Here is a 19,197-nt window from a genome sequence, read left to right as displayed (position 1 = left end):
CGCGATTATCTCGCGTTTGTCTCAACCGATTTTGATGCGGTTTTCGGCATAGTATTTTTCAGACTTATAGAGGTACAAAACGGCGTCGCACTTAAACAACATATGGTAGCAGAGAAGCAAAGACAGCAACTTTAAAAAAATTACCTCTCTTGCACATTTTCCTGTGTCGTGGGTGCGTTTGCAAACATACAATTTCACATGCACATGACACCCAGACCCGAAACAACAATTTGGAAGAAATCGAACCTGCTACACGGCAGCCGGATGCCCAGCCACCGCGCCAACTGTACAGTCAAGTATTGTAATTAATCTGAGCTGGCTGGCTGCTGTTAATAAGTGCCCCTACTAATGTATCTTCACGGACAATATGTTGTTGAGAGTACCTCCGAGAGAGATGCAAAAACATACTTCCTCATATCATACAAAGTTGCAACAGCAATCTACATACAAAATGAATGCAGTAATGAGCGAGTAAGCGCACGTATAATGGGACAGCGGCCGAGCATGCACCGTGGCGTTTCACCGAATTGCACGCATCGGTGTTGTTGGTATTGCGTACAAAATCACGCATGTGTGCGCTCATGTGTTGCATCTTATCGTCTCATTACTCCCGCAGATTAGTTTTGATTGATTTAATGACGATTTCAACAGATCCGATGTCATTTTGTAACTCTGATGTTCGAATTAATTTCAACTACATTGTAATGTCAACTGCCCGTGACAATCCATGAGCATTTTTTTTTGATTGGGGAAATTCATCCAATGACTTTTCCCACCTTGGGTGAGGCGGAAGGGAGTTTCAGACTCTTACTGACTAAAAACCATCCCGTTCCTTCTCCTGCTTTGAGCCGGAGCCCCGGTAACCTTTTACGTTGTCCGCAGCTCCGGACAATCCATGAGCCTACGTACATTAAGTCTCTACATTATAGGGCTAGTCATAAAATCCACGCTTATGAGGTGGGTTTTTAAATAATGATTAAACATAATGGGGCATATGACTGGCAAGAAAATGAACTTTTTTAGACATGTTGTATAAGTATTTATGATTTCTTACAAGTTAAGATTATTAGAATTACTTAAAGAAAAAACAGGAAAATGTATAATTTATCATTTAGATTGATGTGTACAAGTTCATAAAAAGTCATCATAAGAAACGGACAAGAAGGGATTTGATTAATTTATTATTATTCACCTTTAGAAAAACTAGGTCGTAGATGATGTGAGATACTAATGTCCATCCATCCATCATAGATGCAGGTCATGAGAAGGACAGAAAAGGATATATACAACGTCACGCCTTTTATCCCCGAATGGGTAGGCAGAAATGCACATTACGGCACGTAATGCCGCTATAAAATTTACACCCACTTATCACCATTTGTGTTATAAGTCCCATGTAATAGGGGGTAATAACGAGAAATTTTCGAAAAATCGAAAAAAAGCCCAGTTATACTTTGCCCGTCCTCGGAATCGAATCCGAAACCCCTTGTCCGGCAGTCGCACTTGTGACTCGACCAACGAGGCAGTCAGCAGAGGTAATTTAATTTATCGAAGGACCTTCAATTCTAATAAAATTGTACTACATCTATCGACAACGATGTGTAATTACTTGAATTTCGGCATTACAAACCAAATATCACAATTATACAAGACTGGCCATTGATTAAGAGTCACACAGTGCTTGCACAACCACTTATCCGCAGATAGTTAATATACCACTTACAAACTAACTGCCGCACTCAGAGACATTTAATGATTACTTAAATTATTCCTTAGTAATGATTTTGTATCGAAAACAATAACTAAGGACTAGGTTAAGCCTGATCCGGAACTGCGAACTACCTAGCGGGTTTACCGGGGCACCGGCTCGTAAAGCAGGAGAAGGAACGGGGTGGTTTTTAGTCAGTAAGAGTCTGACACTCCCTCTCGCCTCGCCCAAGGCGGGAGAAGTCATTGGATGATTTTCCCCCCTCAAAAAAAAAGGACTAGATTAATGAACCACACACAACGTCACGTCTTTTATCCCCGGTATGGAGTAGGCAGAGGTGCACATTACGGCACGTAATGCCGCTATACAATATACACCCACTTTTCACCATTTGTGTTATAAGTCCCATGTAATAGGGGGTGAGAGTTAATGAACCATTAAAATAATAACTCTGAGTACGGCAGTAAGAAACAAAACAATTAAAATAAAACGATGGTATCATCGTTCACAGACCTTGTGAATGCACTGGAGACTAGACTGAAAGTAAAAGTACACAATACTAATGACCACTAACTCTGCTGATGCCAAGTTTGATAAACAGGATTGCAAGTTCTTTGTAGCGTTCAAGGCCAGGAGAGTGCAATGGCTTCAATGTGAACCCACTTGCGCTTGCGCTTGTGTTGCGTGTAGGTTTTACGAAATATGTGCATTTCGGTGTAATTTGTGCAGGTTGTTATGTTTGTACAAAATTTTTGATTTGCTAAAATTGGTGATAGAAATATAAGTGGTAGTTACATATTTATAGTATTGTAGGAAAAATAATTAAACAAGATAGAAATTGAAACAAGCCAAGAAGGCTACTAGAATTTTCTCATGTGTCGTGGGTGTGTTAACAAACATACAAGTTTACATACACATGACACCCAGACTCGAAACAACAATTTATTGATCACACAAAGAGTTGCTCCGGAAATCGAACCCGCTTCACATTGTGCGACAGCCAGTTGCCGAGTCACCACACCAAACGTGCAGTCGATATAATATAAAATAATAAGTTTTTACAAACAAACACTTTTTAAATGATATCTCAAAGTTAATTATTACGACCTACGTCAAAACCATGACACAATTTGCATAACATAATGAGTCGCCATCACATGTGATGGACAGATGGACACATCACACGTTGATAATAAAGTTACATTTTATATTATACAATAGTAATGACAGAGTGGACCAGTTTGAAAGCGAACTCGTTCTGTAACCTCGGACCGTGGTCACGAGATGTAAGTAGTTCATATCTATACTTAATATTATAAAGCTGAAGAGTTTGTTTGTTTGTTTGAACGCGCTAATCTCAGGAACTACTGGTCCGATTTGAATAATTCTTTTTGTGTTGGATAGCGTATTTATCGAGGAAGGTTATAGGCTATAAATCATCACGCTACGATCAATAGGAACCGAGCAGAGCGGGTGAAACCGCGCGGAAGTAGCTAGTTTATTCATATAATATACACGTGTTGTTATGTCTGTAGCCCATTTAGTACAGGTATAGGTCCTATTTCACATCTTTTGGGGAATGTTCAGTCAGTTTAATAGGTGGATAATTTGACGGTCACCTGATGGTAAGCAAGCAATCACCGCCGCTCATAGACACCCGAAACACGCAACACTTGTAACACACAAGTGCATTGTCGGCCTTTTGGGGCTTAGGAACATAAGAGTTAATGGGAAATCGTGGATTAGAAATATTCCCTTACCAATCTTTAATTGGGCCTCCGGTAACCTCACTCACACAACAAAACAAGCGTTGTTTTCGTTAGGTAGTGGTTCTGTCGAGCCGGCCGGGAAGCATGGCTCTCCCACACTTGTCCTTATTTTGAAAACCTATAACAGACACTTGGCAGGCAGTTGTTAGACAAGCCGTTAAAACTTCACGTCGAATATTAGTTGCGTTAGTAAGGTTTTCCATTTTAATAGTACAGTAGTGCACACTACACAAGTAATCTCAATTTAGTTTTACTTGAGACTTAATCTACCTTTTGCAACAGTACAAAAAGCTTGTTGACTCTAGAAAAAGTTAATCCAAGGAGTTTCATCAGCAAACAATTTCCAACTTGCACCTTATTGGTTCCAGTGCAGATTTTAATAAAGAACAGGATTTTATAGCCTTCGTTGAGTCTAGATACTGGTTAATAGTTACCTCCCATGCTATCGAACAGGTGGTATTTAAATTAAATGCGACATGCGACAGGTTTGTCGCCGAGCCAACTGGCAGCGGAATGAAGTGTCGTGAGTGATACAACGTATCAGTCGCGCACATCGAAACCACACCTTAAGTTGTTTTTTTGATGCAGTAGCAGATTATTTTGTTTTTGCTTTTTGTTTTGGTTTTCGAGGAAATTGTAAGTCATGGCTCATAATATAATGTTTGGGAATGTCCATCAGTGATATGTTTGATGCATTTGATATTTCGTGGAATCTTTTCTGATGAAAGATTCGTTTTTTAAGAGAAGTTTTTTTTTGCAACTAAAACGCAAAATTGCCCTTTATGGATGTTCATAATATTATTTAACTAAGCGATTAAAGTTGGCTAAAGTATTATCAACATTTACGAGCTTATCGTCGAACATGAAAACATTTAAACCGATAAAAAACGACAATAATTCGCAAATGGACATTTCCTGTAGGTACAAACAATAAAGATAACGAAACAAAATTAAAAATAAGCAATACCTAGTTAAAACTTCGAGAAGTATTTTATCTATACAATGACTTCCTTATATTTATTATCTGCTGATGACACTTAAGGAATTGTACTGTGTGAAGCCATGTATGTACTATGTACACTCGACAACACTGACTAGTTAGCAGGCCACACATCGACACAACTATCTTTACAACTTTATACAATATACATGTGTGGGTAATTTCATACAAAGGTGCATAAAAACTTATATCCATTACGCAGACATTGGTTTATACTGTAATTTTTGTGTCGATTTATGTATTTTCATAATTTAGTACATGGATAAGGTTAAAAATATTTACAATTCCGAAGGCCCAATTCGCCCTTTCCCAATCTTTCCAATCCCCAGTTCACCAATAACCCTTAAATTCCTAACACCCAAAAGTCCGGCAACGCACTTGTAACGCCTCTGGTCTTTCAAGTGTCCATGGGCGGCGGTGATTGCTTATCATCAGGTGATACGTCTGGTCGTTTAAGGCTTAACGTTTTCGATATAAAAAAATCAATCAATGATAGATCAGCTTCACATCGAGTGATACATGACCAGTTTATCATGACCTCGCTTTGTTCGATCTTTCCGTACAGTCAAAGATCAATTACTGGTTCTGTAAAGCTTGATGTTGTGTGTACGTCAGTGGTGTATAGTAAGCATTGGCTAGCATACTAAACAGGCACCTGTTGCCGGCTCATTTCTCGTGTACCTATACATATAGTGCCGTGTGTAATGTTTGTACGTATGTGTGTATAATACTTCCTTTTGTTTGTATGAACGCCCCGTGCTTAGGTTTGAAAATGAATTGTTCTAACACAAGAATGATGGTTTGGTTTTGGACTTTTGGTTATGAAATGATTTTATTAAGTATGTACAGTCAGCCAATTTAATTAAAAGTAAGTACGGAGGCCATGAAGAACTATTTTTATCATTTAGTATAGAGATATTCTAGAATTGACATAATTATATTCTGAACATGATTGAAAAATAGTAGCCTATCTTGCTCGTTCTTCTCCATAGAAATCTACATCTTGGAATGAGCAAATAGCTTCACTTAGTTTTTATTTGACGTTGCCTTTTTGATCTAATTGAAATAAATGATTTTGATTTTGACTTTGAGTAAATAGTAAGTATGCTTATTTACCAACAAATTTTTTGAGCAACAAATCTTACATAGGCACTTCTTAGTAAGTTAAAAGAAGAAACCAATTAAAGAATGGTAAAAGTGGTGTAGAGATAGATAGAAAGAAGAAAAGAAAAGAGTAGAGATAGAACACACATTTCCCAGTCAACACAGTGAACATTGTGCAGTTATCCGCGTATGACTGCACTCACCAAACAATGGGAACGCAGATGGCATCCAAAATAAAAACTGACTAAAAAGTCCTTAGTCACAAACGAATATTTATGTCACAGCTAGTTTTTGTAGCTTCTTTATTTGTGTATGATTCATGGCCATGTGTCATTGCGTCTGGACATTTTTCTTTTTCTTTTTTTACGCTGCCCCACACTAGGTTTTTTTCCTGTATCGGGTGCGTTTACTAACATACAAGTTCACATACACATCAGATCCAGACCGAAACAAAAATTTGTGGATTATACAAAGAGTTTCTTCGTACGGGAATCAAACTCGCCACACGTTGGGTCGGCAGCCAGTTGCCCAGCCACCGCGCCAACCGTGCAGTCGAACTTCAAAAAACTTTTAAAAATTTAAGAAATGGTATGGACACTTTAAATTAACTTCTGCCCTTCATAAAACTTTAAGTATGTAATAAAAAAGGTAGCAAATTGTTTCATAAAGACGCAAATTAAAAGGACCAGAAGGTTTTAAGGGGTATCCTTAAATATCAATTTCAAAAGGTATTTATGGCTTGAATGCCGTCAATGATGCATTAAAATGAATATAATGTGCATCTTAATTATTTATAAACCTAAAGTAAGTATCCAGATAAAAAACAATGAATGATGAACATTATACTTCGTTCATGCTTTAACCCTTTCTTTTATCCTTTAATCATATCATTTGATTTAAACATTTTTATCTGATTGAAAAAAAAAAGGGATTGAGCATGCGGAGGCGAAGTTTCTGTTTTACTGTTACAATCCTCTTAATATTCAGTAAGTTTCAATCTCAAACTCATCCTTATCCTTAACCACTGCCTTAATCTCAAACTCATTTCAAACTAAGCCATAATATCAAAATCAATTTCAGCATCAACCTCAGCCTCAGTCCCAACCTCAGTATCAACCTCAACCTCAGTCGCAATCACAGTCTCAACATACGACTCAACTTCAGTATCAACCTAAGTCTCAACCTGTCATACTCATTCTCAATTTCTACCTCAGTCTTACACTCCGACTCAGGCTCGATCTCAGTCTCAGCCTAGATCTTAATCTTCATCGCCCCTTCTGTTTCGACCTCAACGTCTCTCCAGCGGGAAAAAAGGGATTGCGCGGGCAGAAGCTAGTTTTATGATAAATGCATAACTTATGAGATTTTAGTATGGAAATAAATTGATAAACATATTTGTACTGCCTTTGCTTCTTGTTTAGGGACAGAACAGTGACTTGTACGAATATAATGTCCATTTATGTAGGAATAGGAAGGAATTCTTGAATCACATCTATGCGGGGTCCTATTTTGATGACGTCATACGCGAACAATGGGTGTACTAGGAATAGAGCGGTCAATACATGTTTGGTAAATTATATGTAGAATATTTGAATTTCATTGGAAGAATAATAGTGTGATTCATATTTCTAGGACTTTCTATTGATGGTATTTTATCGATTCGTTTGTCAAAGTGGAAGTGTGATTTCTGAGTAGGAAGTATTTGGTATTTGTATTAAGAGTATGGTTTTTAATTTTTTATTTGCTTCATGTTATATATGTATAGGCCATAGGCCATATGACTAGAAAAAATAACTGGCAAAAAGTGATCTTATATTACGCGAACCTGCACTTATCTCTTTAAACAAAACTGTTACTCATATCTATATTATTTTTAGAATATTTTGGAACAACGTTGCAAAATTATCAACAAGGGTACTAATGCTTTGTTCGAATTATGCTAGCATTTTAGTCGAGTAGTATTTAATATCACTCTCTCGCTTCGATTTTGGGACAGAAGCGAGATAGAGCTACTAAATACTCGCTACTGGACTAAAATGCTAGCATAGTGCGAACGAGGCATAAGCGAGAAAGTCCAGCCGCGTGCACTTGTTTGAATACAAAGACGTTTGTTCCATTCACCTGAGAGACGGTTCATAGACCGGGAAGTATAACAGTTTGTGTGTGAGGCGCATACACCTTATTGTTTATACTTACGGGAATTAACTGTTGTATTGAATGAAGTACTAGAATATTTGACATTAACTGACCAACCATGTCTGAGGTACAGACAGTTAGTTATGTAACTGTCTATATGTGTCACTACTTCGTGGGAGGGCCAGCTCGACTGGAGAGACTACGGCCTCACAGAAAACCAAAGTAAAACAACGCTTTTTTTTCGCCGACAACGCACTTGTAACGCCTCTAGTGTTTCGGATGTCCTTGGGCGGCGGCGATTGTTTACCATCAGGTGATTTTTCTTCTAGTTTACCGGCTTAAACTTACAATAAAAAAATAAGTAATATACTCATTACTGTTTACTAATCAAACAATATGCGAAACATCTTCCTTGCACTAACAACAGCCCGCGGCGTCGTCTGGCGTTCATCCAAAACCTTCTCTTTGTAATAAACCACTTAATTTCTGAAGACGACAGCTGTTGCTGATTAACTGAGATGGTTCAACGATATGATAAGACTGCCTCGTTGACTGATTGTGTCCGGTATGATAATAGACTCGCCACTTTAATAGTTTTCTGTTATTATACCTAACTATTTGTCGTTGTGTTTCGTTTTGTGAGTGAGGTTACCGGTGGTCTTATTTTAACCCTCCCCAATATCCTCAATCCCTGAAAGAAAGAAAGAAAAAAATCCCCAAAAATCATTTATTCGGCACCAGGCACGATGCACCAAAAACAAAACAAAATAGAAAAGAAAAAAAAATGGTAAAATTAATTAAAACATTCAAAAAACATTAAAAACACAAAAAAGTGCACTATTTAAATTATATAAAAGTAAAAACATACAACACACAACAGGTAAAAACGCGGTGGCAACGTGCCCAAGCCAAAAGGGTTGCCACCTCAGTATCAGATATGATATCTCAGCACCGAAAGTACCCAGCACTGATTTTCAGTTGGCACCCTTTGCAGTGACCCACGGACGGAGACAACGCACAAAACAAAACACAAAAGTAATATAGTAAAATAAAAATTAACAGAATAAATAAACATAAAAAGGAGAATATTAAAATAAACATACATACATATATTTTAAAATACATTTATAAATAAATAATTGAATACCAATAACGATTTAACAAAATAAAAATAAATGATAACAATTAAAAAGAACATAATAAAAGAAAAACATAATATTGTGGGTAGGTGTGTGATCGTAGGGTCACCCCGCAGCACGACACTCATTTGACTCCTACCTGTGAATTCCCAATCCACGATCCCCAATCCCCCATCCTCAATCCCCAATCCCCAATTTTCAAGCCCCTAAACCCCAATTCCAAATTCCAGTTCCATTTCTCCAAACTTAAATCCAAAATCCCCAATCCCCAATCTTCAAATTCCTAACCCCCATAAGACGGGCAACGCACTTTTAACGCCTCTGGCATTTCGGGTGTTTTCAGTATGACCTACTGAGAACTAGAATCTATTAATAATAATATTTTATCAATAAACCTTGACTTCTACACTAACTTAGTCAGCACCAGAATTACAAAGTCAGCCAGACTAATATTATTACAGAAGCAACTTGAATGCCTAGCCCAATTCTAAAGCAAATGTTGGTGAACCAGCCTATCTAGACTTGGATCAAACATTTGTATCCTAAACAAATGTTTGTACAGCTGCGACTGATACTTACCTAAACACGTCACGTTCAGAAATTTCTGGTTCAATATATGAATTTTCATTATAATCGTTTGACTGTTGGCGCGGTGGCTGGGCAACCGCCTAACGCACAAGGTATAGTGGATTCGCTACCCGCATGGAGCTACGCTTTGTGTGATCCAAAAATTGTTGTGTTGTAACTGGATATAAACGCACCCACACGTCGCAGGAGAAAATCATAGTGTGTGCTAACGACTTGAACGAAAAGAAATCTTAAAAATTATTCTATAAAACTAGTACCTTGGTCACCACTCATACTCTTCTCGCGGGTACTGGAACATTTAACTAATAACAAAGGCTGGGTAAATACACTCGCCGATAAACTAGAACATTTTAAACTGAGATTATTAAGCCAAGCGTGGATATTATGACAAGCCCATCCTAAGTAGAGGAAGATTTGAATCCAAGCTATTGAATGAAATAAAAATATTATTTTAACAAATTCATTGGTTTGTACAAAGCTAGTCTTCATAAATGATTTTGTACGTCCCTTACGCATTGTTGCGAGGGAATCCGGCACGTGCGAGCCACATTCGCTAATGAAAGGTTTTGAAGGATCAAAATTTCGAAAAGATTTGTATGGTGACTCCTTATTTTTTTTTTCTATTGTAATTTGCCTCTCGGTTGGTGTAAACGAAATGAGGCACTGAGAGAAAAGCCTTAGTCCTTTTTCTTAATACCCTGTTTCGCATCCACTGCCTGAACAGTGTCCTATTTAGCCCAAAAATCCTCTGCAACCTGTGAATCCTTCTCCTCCCAAGTGACCTACAGTAGATAAAACCATGTCTTGGATCCCACGAAATAAATCAGAAGATATTATTAAAGAGAAGAAGAAAAAAACGATAGTTTCCACTTCCTTTGGTGAATTTAAGGCAGGAGATAGAGTGACTCTAAAATATGTAGGAAGTAATTTTCGGTTCACCAAAATCGTCACTTTATAAAACTGTCCTTGATATCTAAGATCTAGATAAAACGACTACCAACCAGACCTAAACGTGTGGACTGTGGACCTATAAGGTATTAATATACCATTTCCATTCCGTAGGTCAACAAAAAAACAAAAATGTTCCCAGAGAATATTCGTGAGCGCATGTTTATTGAATTCGAACGATATTGGACGGCTGGCTACAGAATCCACACTATCCTAACCTATTTGACAGCACAAGGCATTTTATCTCCTATTGTTTTAGAGGTTCGGACGAGAATTGCTTAGAAGGTTTTTTTAGCAGTAGAAAAACATGTGTGATACTTTGTTCCTTCGCGCCGAAATTTGGCAAACTCCTCAGTTGTTTGAGGGCTAAAAGTTGATCCATATAAAGTCACCTATTTAGGGTTGCGTAAGCTTGCTTGTATTTTCTTGTGTAAATAATATAAGCAAGCAAAATTAGAGCAAATGTTCAATAGTACACACCCTGTGCAAACTTGAAATATTTTTTTATGATAACTATCGTGAGACACACTAAATATGGCAGACGCAGTGATGCGCAGTCTACTAGCTACAGTTGGCTGAATCATGATGAAGACTCCCTCTGTGACTCCAAACTTGTAGAGCTTTTCTCCATTAATATACGTAAGTAATCCGTGATTTTAAGTTAATGAAATTAATTACCGTTTAACAAAATGAAAACGCGTTAGCCAACTTAAGGACGTTACGTTTAAGGCCTCTCAAGTTATATCAGCGGAACCATACTACACGAACACATATTGACTTGTCATGTATTTGGGATAAATAGAAAACTTACGTGGGTCAGGAGTAAAGTTTGTGTTGTTCTGTAAAGATCCAAATGGCACCGGCATTGATGAAACAACTCCGATAGTTCGCCTTATCTACTGGGCTTCGATAAAACCTAATTCTTTCTTTCATTCATTCAATATTGATCATGGTAAAATGGTTGAAATGGAGTATTTTTAAGTATTTGCCATATTGTGTAGATAATATTTGGCAACAAGAGAAATAGTAGTAGAATAAAACATAGTGGAAAGGGAAGAAAAGTTACTCAAAAACTTGGGAAAATAATTTCGAACACGGTCAAAACCTTTCGGTCACGCTCGATACTTTTTGATCAAGCTTGAACAGTTCCTATTAACCTCGATCCTTAAAGAAAAACTCTGAAATATTACGATTTTGCTCGATTTAGCTCGAAGCTTTTTAATCAAGCTTAAAATGTTGTCTGTAAAGCTCAAGATATTTCGATCAAGCTCGAAAGTTTTCAACAATGCTTGTAAGCCGTTTATTTTTAATTTTGATAATATTCCGTCACGATTATAAAAGAGTAACAGTGCTTCAGTATAATATTATTATTGGTAGCAAGAGCAATTTTTTTAGTCGATTCTTTTTCTTGTGATTATCGGTTTTTTCTTTCAATCATGGTCGTCGTCCCACTGTTATCTTGTTTAACACACAGAACATACAAACAATATAATATTATTAGATCTCTCAAGCTTACCCATCCCAGATCACAGATCTCACTCAAGCTCTGTAATTGCGTAGATAAGAGCTACCCAAACACACATCTAGTACTAACTAAAACTTCTCAAAACGGTTTTGAATTCAAAGTAACAGTTTTGTTACGAAATGTTATTATAGTAACAGAATATTAATATGAAAACTGTAACACTGCTCCCGCATTCCCAGCCCTGATAAAACCCGTATAGTAACAAGAATTGTTTGGAAACTAAAGATGGCTATTTATTTAATTGTTTTAATTAAATCAAGTTGTAATTTTAAATTATTTATTTAGGTTAAACACGGCTCTTTTGTGGGCTTAACTACAACAATATATCGTAGCTTTTTGAGTGGTTTCTATTTATGATTCTCCTGGAGTAGCATAAGCAAAGGCCTATGTTCAGCTGTGGAGGTCTTCTATCTGATATTATGATGATGATGTTTTTTTATGGTATAAGCCGATAAACAAGCATACGGATCACCTGATGGTAAGTAATCGCCACTGCCCATGGAAACCCGAAACACCAGAAGCGTTATAAATGCGGTGTCGGCCTTTTAGAGGTTAGGAAGGGTTGTTGAGGAATCGGGGATTGGGAAGATTAAGAAGGTGAGTAATTGGGCCTCCGGTAACCTCACTCACACAACGAAACAACGCAAGCGTTATTTCACGTCGGTTTTCTATGAGGCCGTGGTATCACTCCGGTCGAGCCGGCCCATTCGTGCTTGACATGCATGAGAAGCATGGTTCTCTGCACCTAAATGTTGATGAATCTACATGGTCTGAAGAGTACTTAAATCCAAAATAGGCTTTACGTTAGAATAGTCCACCGAGCTTGTTATAGACAGTAAGAGTCAAAAGCATTATTCAATTCAATATCTCTCTCATTTTCCAAGCAATCGCGCAAACAAACACGCGCTTCCTAACCAATATCTTTAATAATGGTTGCAAAAACAAAAACACCGTGACGTCATCGGATCAAATAAATGTCCCATGATCCAATGGAATCCTATGAAGTATTATATCCTTCATAAACCGAGATCAGGAGTCAGTAGCGTGTGTGGAAATAAATCAAGAATGCCGTTAATCTTAGTGTCGTTTGGTTTGTGGCTTTCCCAGTTTTGGCGAGAATTAATCATTTTGGACCTAGAGATGTATAGCATATGATTTAGTTTTGTAGACCTAAAACTAGGTGCTGATGTTGAATGTTGTGCCTAGGAATTATGAGTTCTGTTAGGATAGTCTCGTCTGTTTCTACTGACATACGGGAGAACTGGATAAATCCCAACTCAATCAGTGTCATGATTAAACCTAATTGTGCTAAAATGCTACTATTGCTGATAATTTAAAACCTTCGTATTCAAGTTCATTGTACTCAGAACTTGTAATAAACCATTATTAATTGTGCTTCGTGTAACTTTATAGCAGTCACAACGTTATCAGCAAATTGATTAACCTTTTTATACCGAAACCTTTCGTAGTAATCCAAATTCACCTATTAGTAGTAAGTCCTCTGATGTTGCAGGTGCCCATGACGACCTCTTTTGCTGGCCAATCTCTTAAAAAAATATATAAATCACCAGTCCATTAATCACAATCACCGCTCCAGAATGGTAAACATGAAAGAAGCAACAAGTATCATCAGTTTCGCCAATACACATTGTTAGGTGACAATTGACGCGACGTACCGTGTCACAACAAACAGCCGCTGACCCACATGTCAGGTGTATCAGGTGTGGCTGACGGCCTAGTCCAAGTTTTTTTTTTATTTGGTTCTATAATAATTATACCACTGACTTAATACACTACAATATTTAGACATTATAATAATAACCCACTGCCTGACGACAGATCGATCTGATATTTGGTACACGCTCTTAATCTCGATGACCATACAAAATTATATATCTTTTCCACAAATACCTGTATTATGGATATTAGACGAAAAGGCTTGATATAGCTTATTAAAACTGTTTAACATAAAACATATTTTCCGTCTATTACCCGTTGTAAAGTTACGTTAAGGCGTTACTGCGTGTAGCATTTGGATTGGTTGGTAAATTGGAGCTGGCCAATCAGAGCGCCGAACGTCATCACCGTGTCCATTGCGTTAACGTAAAGTGAACTTGCATTAGGCCTTCAGTGAGGTAACGGAAATACGATGGCGTAGAAATGCAGCCTCGTGACAATACTGTAGCTGTTTATCAATGGTGTTAACGGGCAGAGGTGATAACAATGTGTGCCACTGATTTGTAGAGAGAAAGGAAAATAGTGAAGTTTGTAGACATTTTTGTAAATCGTTGCCATATGTGCATTTACAAACATTTTATTTTATATGCTTATCAGTCATCACACTCTGATAGACAGTCTGATAGATATTGATTTCTTAAATTCTAAATTAAAGAAAAACTACAAAAGGCAAAATATTGCTACAACTTCAATTTAAACTTACAAATCTTAATAAGCTTTTCTTGTTTCCTTAGCTCTAATCGTGATAATGTTTAAAAAATAACAATTAAATCTTCCTGATCAATTTGAAATAAATAATTTTAACTTTTGAATTTAAACAATGCCTATACACATCACACTTAGGTGAACCCGGATTTGAAGGTTTTGCAAGTAATTAGTTAGTTGTCTAGTCACTGTGTCACCCGTGCGTGCAGAGAATGTTGCTATGCGGTTAACGCAGAAATAGACTATTGTGGCGTGGCGCGCCAGAAACCTATCGGCTTTAAGCATTTACTGAGGTTAAAGACACATTGTATCGTGTCGCGTAGGTCACTAAATGCTTGTAGTTGACTGGTTTTTGCCAGAGGCTTTGCTTATGTTCTTGTGGGATTCTTAGTAGCTTATACCATAGTTTTTCTAAACTATAATCTTCTCCTGTTCCAAATTGCATCTCAATTCCTTCAGCCGTTTTGACGTAAGCGAGTAATAAGTAAAATAAATTATACAAACTTTCGCATTTATGATAATTAGTAGGATATCTTATTAATTTACAAACGCGCAAGATTGTGACTCTATGGGGTAATATCTGTCGTTTTAGTGTATCTAAATTCGGTAAAAAAAATATATGGAATGAAAAAACAATAGAAGTTTTTTATGAATGAAAAACAATAACGTAACACGTCTAAACCTAATATTTTGTTGTTAACACAGACACATGCAGTGTAAAACAACACGCGCGTGGCATCTATTAATCCATTTCACACTGACACTCAATTTGGTTGGAAAATTAAATTCTAACAAAACACCGGACGACCATCAGACTATCAACTAACTATTCAATTATGTACTGACAGCAAAAACATAATTTTCCGTCCTCCAAACTAGTTCTGGATATTAAACATCAAAACCTCACGCTCAATTTGCATCGATTTCCGTCCGACCGTGATGTTTTTGCTGACCATCCGCCGGCCATTGTATCGATAAAATCATCGAATCCGTCATTCGATTCGGAGATTACAAACGCAACAATCGTTATGTTATAAAACATGTTACGGTTGACAACGTTTGCGGGAATCCGATTGTAAATATTATATCGATTTTAATTGCCGACTAATCTAATTTCCGTCTAGTGCAAATCTTAATTAAATTAAAGTGTCGGCTATATTTCTTTTTCTTTTTTAATTCTACTTAGACTTTGTTCATGTGGTCACTATATACTTAGGGTCGGTTTATACCTGATGTAATATTTGCACCGCGTATTATCGGTCACTTAACATCAGAGCAGACAAATGTATAGAAAAACATTTGACCGTTCACACTCAACCGATGATATCGTCAGATATGCGCCGACCCTTATACCGTACTTTTTCAAAGGCTCGTGCTTTATCTAAAAAGACAGTAGAATAAACTCACTTGTCTTGAATATTAGTTGTATGGAATAAGGCGGCAAATGATCAGATGATAGTAACTCCAGAGGGCTTATAAGTGCGTTGCCAGATTTTGAAGGTTAGGGAAATGAGGATTGGGAGATTTGGGGATTGGGAGTGGGGGGAGAGGAAGATTAGGTCTCCGGTAACCTCACTCAAACGTGTCGTGTGGTTACCGATATAGCTCATAGGATTAGCAAGCTGAAATGGCAGTGGGCCGGTCACATTTGTCGAAGAACCGATGACCGTTGGGGTAAACGTGTTCTAGAGTGGAGACCGCGTCTAGGCAAGCGTAGTGTAGGGCGCCCTCCAGCTAGGTGGAGTGACGATATCCGCAAGGTGGCTGGTAGTGGTTGGATGCGTAGAGCTGAAGATCGAGCTCTGTGGGGTGCCATTGGAGAGGCTTATGTCCAGCAGTGGACGAGAACAGGCTGATGATGATGATGGAGTCATGAAATATTTTAATTGAGTTTTTTTTTGACGTAACAGGTTCAAATACAAATCACCATGAAAAATTGTTAACTTTATATTTCATAGATAATACAAAATATATAAAAAAATACTAATCGGATCTATGTAAACTTAGGCACAGAGATAGATATAAAGTTAGTTTATTTTTATCACTATACGAACCACGGATGAACTCGTTACTTAAAATTTATAGGCAGTGAAGCTTTTCAGCGTGTTTTTTGATCCATTTGGAGAAGGAACTGGTGTTAGTGTATACTACAAGGCTATTGCTAAGATGCAGCATCTTGAAGGAGACAATCCCGATTTGAATGTACCCTCGCAGTACCAGGGCACTGCCAGAGTCACCGCTAAAACAAAATTAAAAAAACAGTATTAGATACCTCGACGGCTCAATCGGAGAGATGCCACGATCTCCCAAAGCCTCACAGGAAACAGACGTAAAACAACGTGTGTTTCACTGTACCTGTGTAGTTATCAGGCGTAATTCTGCCTCCGCTCACCCTTTCTCAATTCCGATCCAAGATTTGGATCTACAAATCCCGATATCCCTAATTTCCAATATAGAGGCAATTACGTCCAATCCACCGTAGGAGACAACCTGGAACTTGAGGGTCGCGCGACGGTATCTGGCCATCTAGCTATCTCACTGCCTCATCAGAATCAGACCCGAGCGTAAGGCGAATCCTGTTCCACATACACCTCAAAGAGCCATCAGACCACTATAGATGGAGCCTTCTAAGGCATCAGTTCTAGGGCAACTGGACAACCACGGTTTAGCATCGACCCAATTTGGGTTGCGGAGAACAACAAGAGTCGGAGGAGTAATCATTTGGAATTATGCGGGGTATTAAGCGGCAAGTGATAAATTGACATATTTTATAAGTTTATGGTATACCTTACCTTGCAGCATATTTGGTCTTTGTTTTGCTTTCCGCACAAAAGGCTCCTTCTTTGATAGTTTCCAAACATATGTCGCATATGTGATTGCGGACAACATATTGATCGATGAAGAAAAGATACTTCGTCATTATAATAATATTTGGTACATCCTAAAATCAGTAAAGAATAAATAAAATTTCTCGCGTGAGTGAGTCATGATTCAAAATGAATGGGCCGACTCGAACGGAGTGATACAGAGTCTAACAGTAAATCGGCGTGCAACAACGCTTGCATTGTAAGCCAAGACAAGCCCAATTTTATACTAGATTCAACGCTTTTATCTATCTATATTATTGGTATCGGTTTTCTTGTTTTCTATTGAACTCGTTGTCCAGTATGGTCCAGTACAGCTACAATATGGTAGCAAAGTGAGCAGTTAAAATAATACTCACTTGTATAGCTCCCCAGCCCACCACCTGCGCTTCCTCCCTGTAAGGTGGATTCGGCAGTATGACCACTCGTTTAATGACACTACTGAAAGGCATTTTAGTTCTAAGACGCAATAATCCAATGTCATTAGCCATTCCCACGTCATCATATTTTTTATGATAATACAACGCCTTAATAGTAGAATGGAGTCCTCTTCGTAGAGTGTCAGTACCAGCGGTTACTGAATAGACACTTTCCGTAAAGATGCAGCCCGCGATGCAGTGCGCTGCAGTCAACGCTATCCACTCGCTAAGGACAGACGCTCCACAAACATACATACTTTGCCGGTATGTTAAGCGGTTATTGCATATAACGTACAAAGCCATCGCATGAGGGAAATCTGTTATTTTAGCCCTAGTGCCACCAACTATTAACTGATGCCTGCTACATTTAACATAGGTTAACAAACTCAGTACAATGAAATTATGTAATATCATTATGTTTTGCTTAACACACACAATACACACACCACACAGACGTTATCAATTATGGATCATTACGTGTATTTTGCCTTTGGTTCTTGATTAATTTTCTTGTAATCAAACTGTTTTTACGGCAATTTTATGGATATATTTGTAATTGAATTACGTCGTTGCACTATTGGATAAGTAACGTCATCACCATCACTCCGTCATAGGTAATAGTTATTACATACACGTCTTAAATACTCGTACTTCTCAACCGAATATAAATATAAAACCTAACCGTTGCTCGGAGGTTGAGGCGCCTGTAAAGAAAGAGGGTGAACACTCTATGCTCAGCAGGTACCAATGTGACTTTTTTCGAATTGTATGTACTTTCATTATTGATTACTTGAATACCACTGAAAAAAGGTGAAGGGAACATCGTGGGAATACCGGGGCTTAAAATTTCTATTCATCATCATCATCATCATCATCAGCCGAGAGACGTCCACTGCTGAACAAAGGCCTCCCCTTTGGTCCTCCACGTAGAACGACAAGCCGCCACCTGCATCCACTGGCTCCCCGCCACTCTGACGATGTCGTCGATCCACCTAGTGGGAGGTCTGCCCACGCTACGTCTTTCGGTCCGCGGTCGCCACTCGATCACCTTCCTGGCCCAGCGGCTATCAGTCCTTCGAGCGACGTGGCCTGCCCATTGCCACTTCAGCCTGCATATTTTGAGAGCTATGTCTGTAACTCTTGTTCTTTGGCGAATTTCCATATTTCGGATTTTGTCGCGCAAAGATACTCCGAGCATAGCTCTCTCCATCGCGCGCTGGGCGACTCTGAGCCTTTCTAAAAGGCCAGCAGTTAGGGACCATGTCTCGGTACCGTACGTCATCACTGGCAACACACACTGGTTGTACATCCTGGTCTTCAGACACTGCGGGATTTTTGACGAGAAGACTTCATGCAACTTCCCAAATGCTGCCCATCCGAGTTGGATTCTTCGAGCGACCTCTTTCTCGAAGTTGGACCTACCTAGCTGGATGATCTGACCCAGGTATGTGTAGTGGTCTACAACTTCGAGTATATCGTTCCCAACGACAACCGGTATAGGTGCAACATGGACATTTGACATGATTTTCGTCTTGTCCATGTTCATTTTAAGGCC

At 38.3% G+C, this 19,197-nt stretch overlaps 1 protein-coding gene across 1 annotated transcript; it reads right to left on the bottom strand.

Moving 5' to 3' along the window:
• Positions 1 to 16,351: 16,351 nt before the first annotated feature.
• On the bottom strand, positions 16,352 to 18,117 carry LOC118276742 (serine protease 52-like). The gene is made up of 3 exons (XM_035595255.2): positions 17,583 to 18,117; positions 17,152 to 17,300; positions 16,352 to 16,598 (listed from the first exon to the last, which is right to left on the bottom strand). The coding sequence occupies exons 1-3, from the start codon at positions 18,054 to 18,056 to the stop codon at positions 16,439 to 16,441; spliced, it is 783 nt and encodes a 260-aa protein (XP_035451148.2). The 5' UTR covers positions 18,057 to 18,117; the 3' UTR covers positions 16,352 to 16,438.
• Positions 18,118 to 19,197: the final 1,080 nt, after the last annotated feature.

Source organism: Spodoptera frugiperda, chromosome 15 (genome assembly GCF_023101765.2).
Source record: "Spodoptera frugiperda isolate SF20-4 chromosome 15, AGI-APGP_CSIRO_Sfru_2.0, whole genome shotgun sequence".
Taxonomy (NCBI): domain Eukaryota; kingdom Metazoa; phylum Arthropoda; class Insecta; order Lepidoptera; family Noctuidae; genus Spodoptera; species Spodoptera frugiperda.
The sequence above is the reverse complement of the archived record's forward strand: the minus strand, read 5'-3'. Positions and strand labels throughout refer to the sequence as shown.

Excerpts from the sequence above, each read along its gene's own strand:
- LOC118276742 (XM_035595255.2), bottom strand. The coding sequence starts at position 18,056 with ATGATATTACATAATTTCATTGTACTGAGTTTGTTAACCTATGTTAAA. Across the intron at positions 17,301-17,582 it reads TGGGCTGGGGAGCTATACAA|GATGTACCAAATATTATTAT; the intron begins GTGAGTATTATT and ends TACTGATTTTAG. Across the intron at positions 16,599-17,151 it reads AAGACCAAATATGCTGCAAG|CGGTGACTCTGGCAGTGCCC; the intron begins GTAAGGTATACC and ends ATTTTGTTTTAG.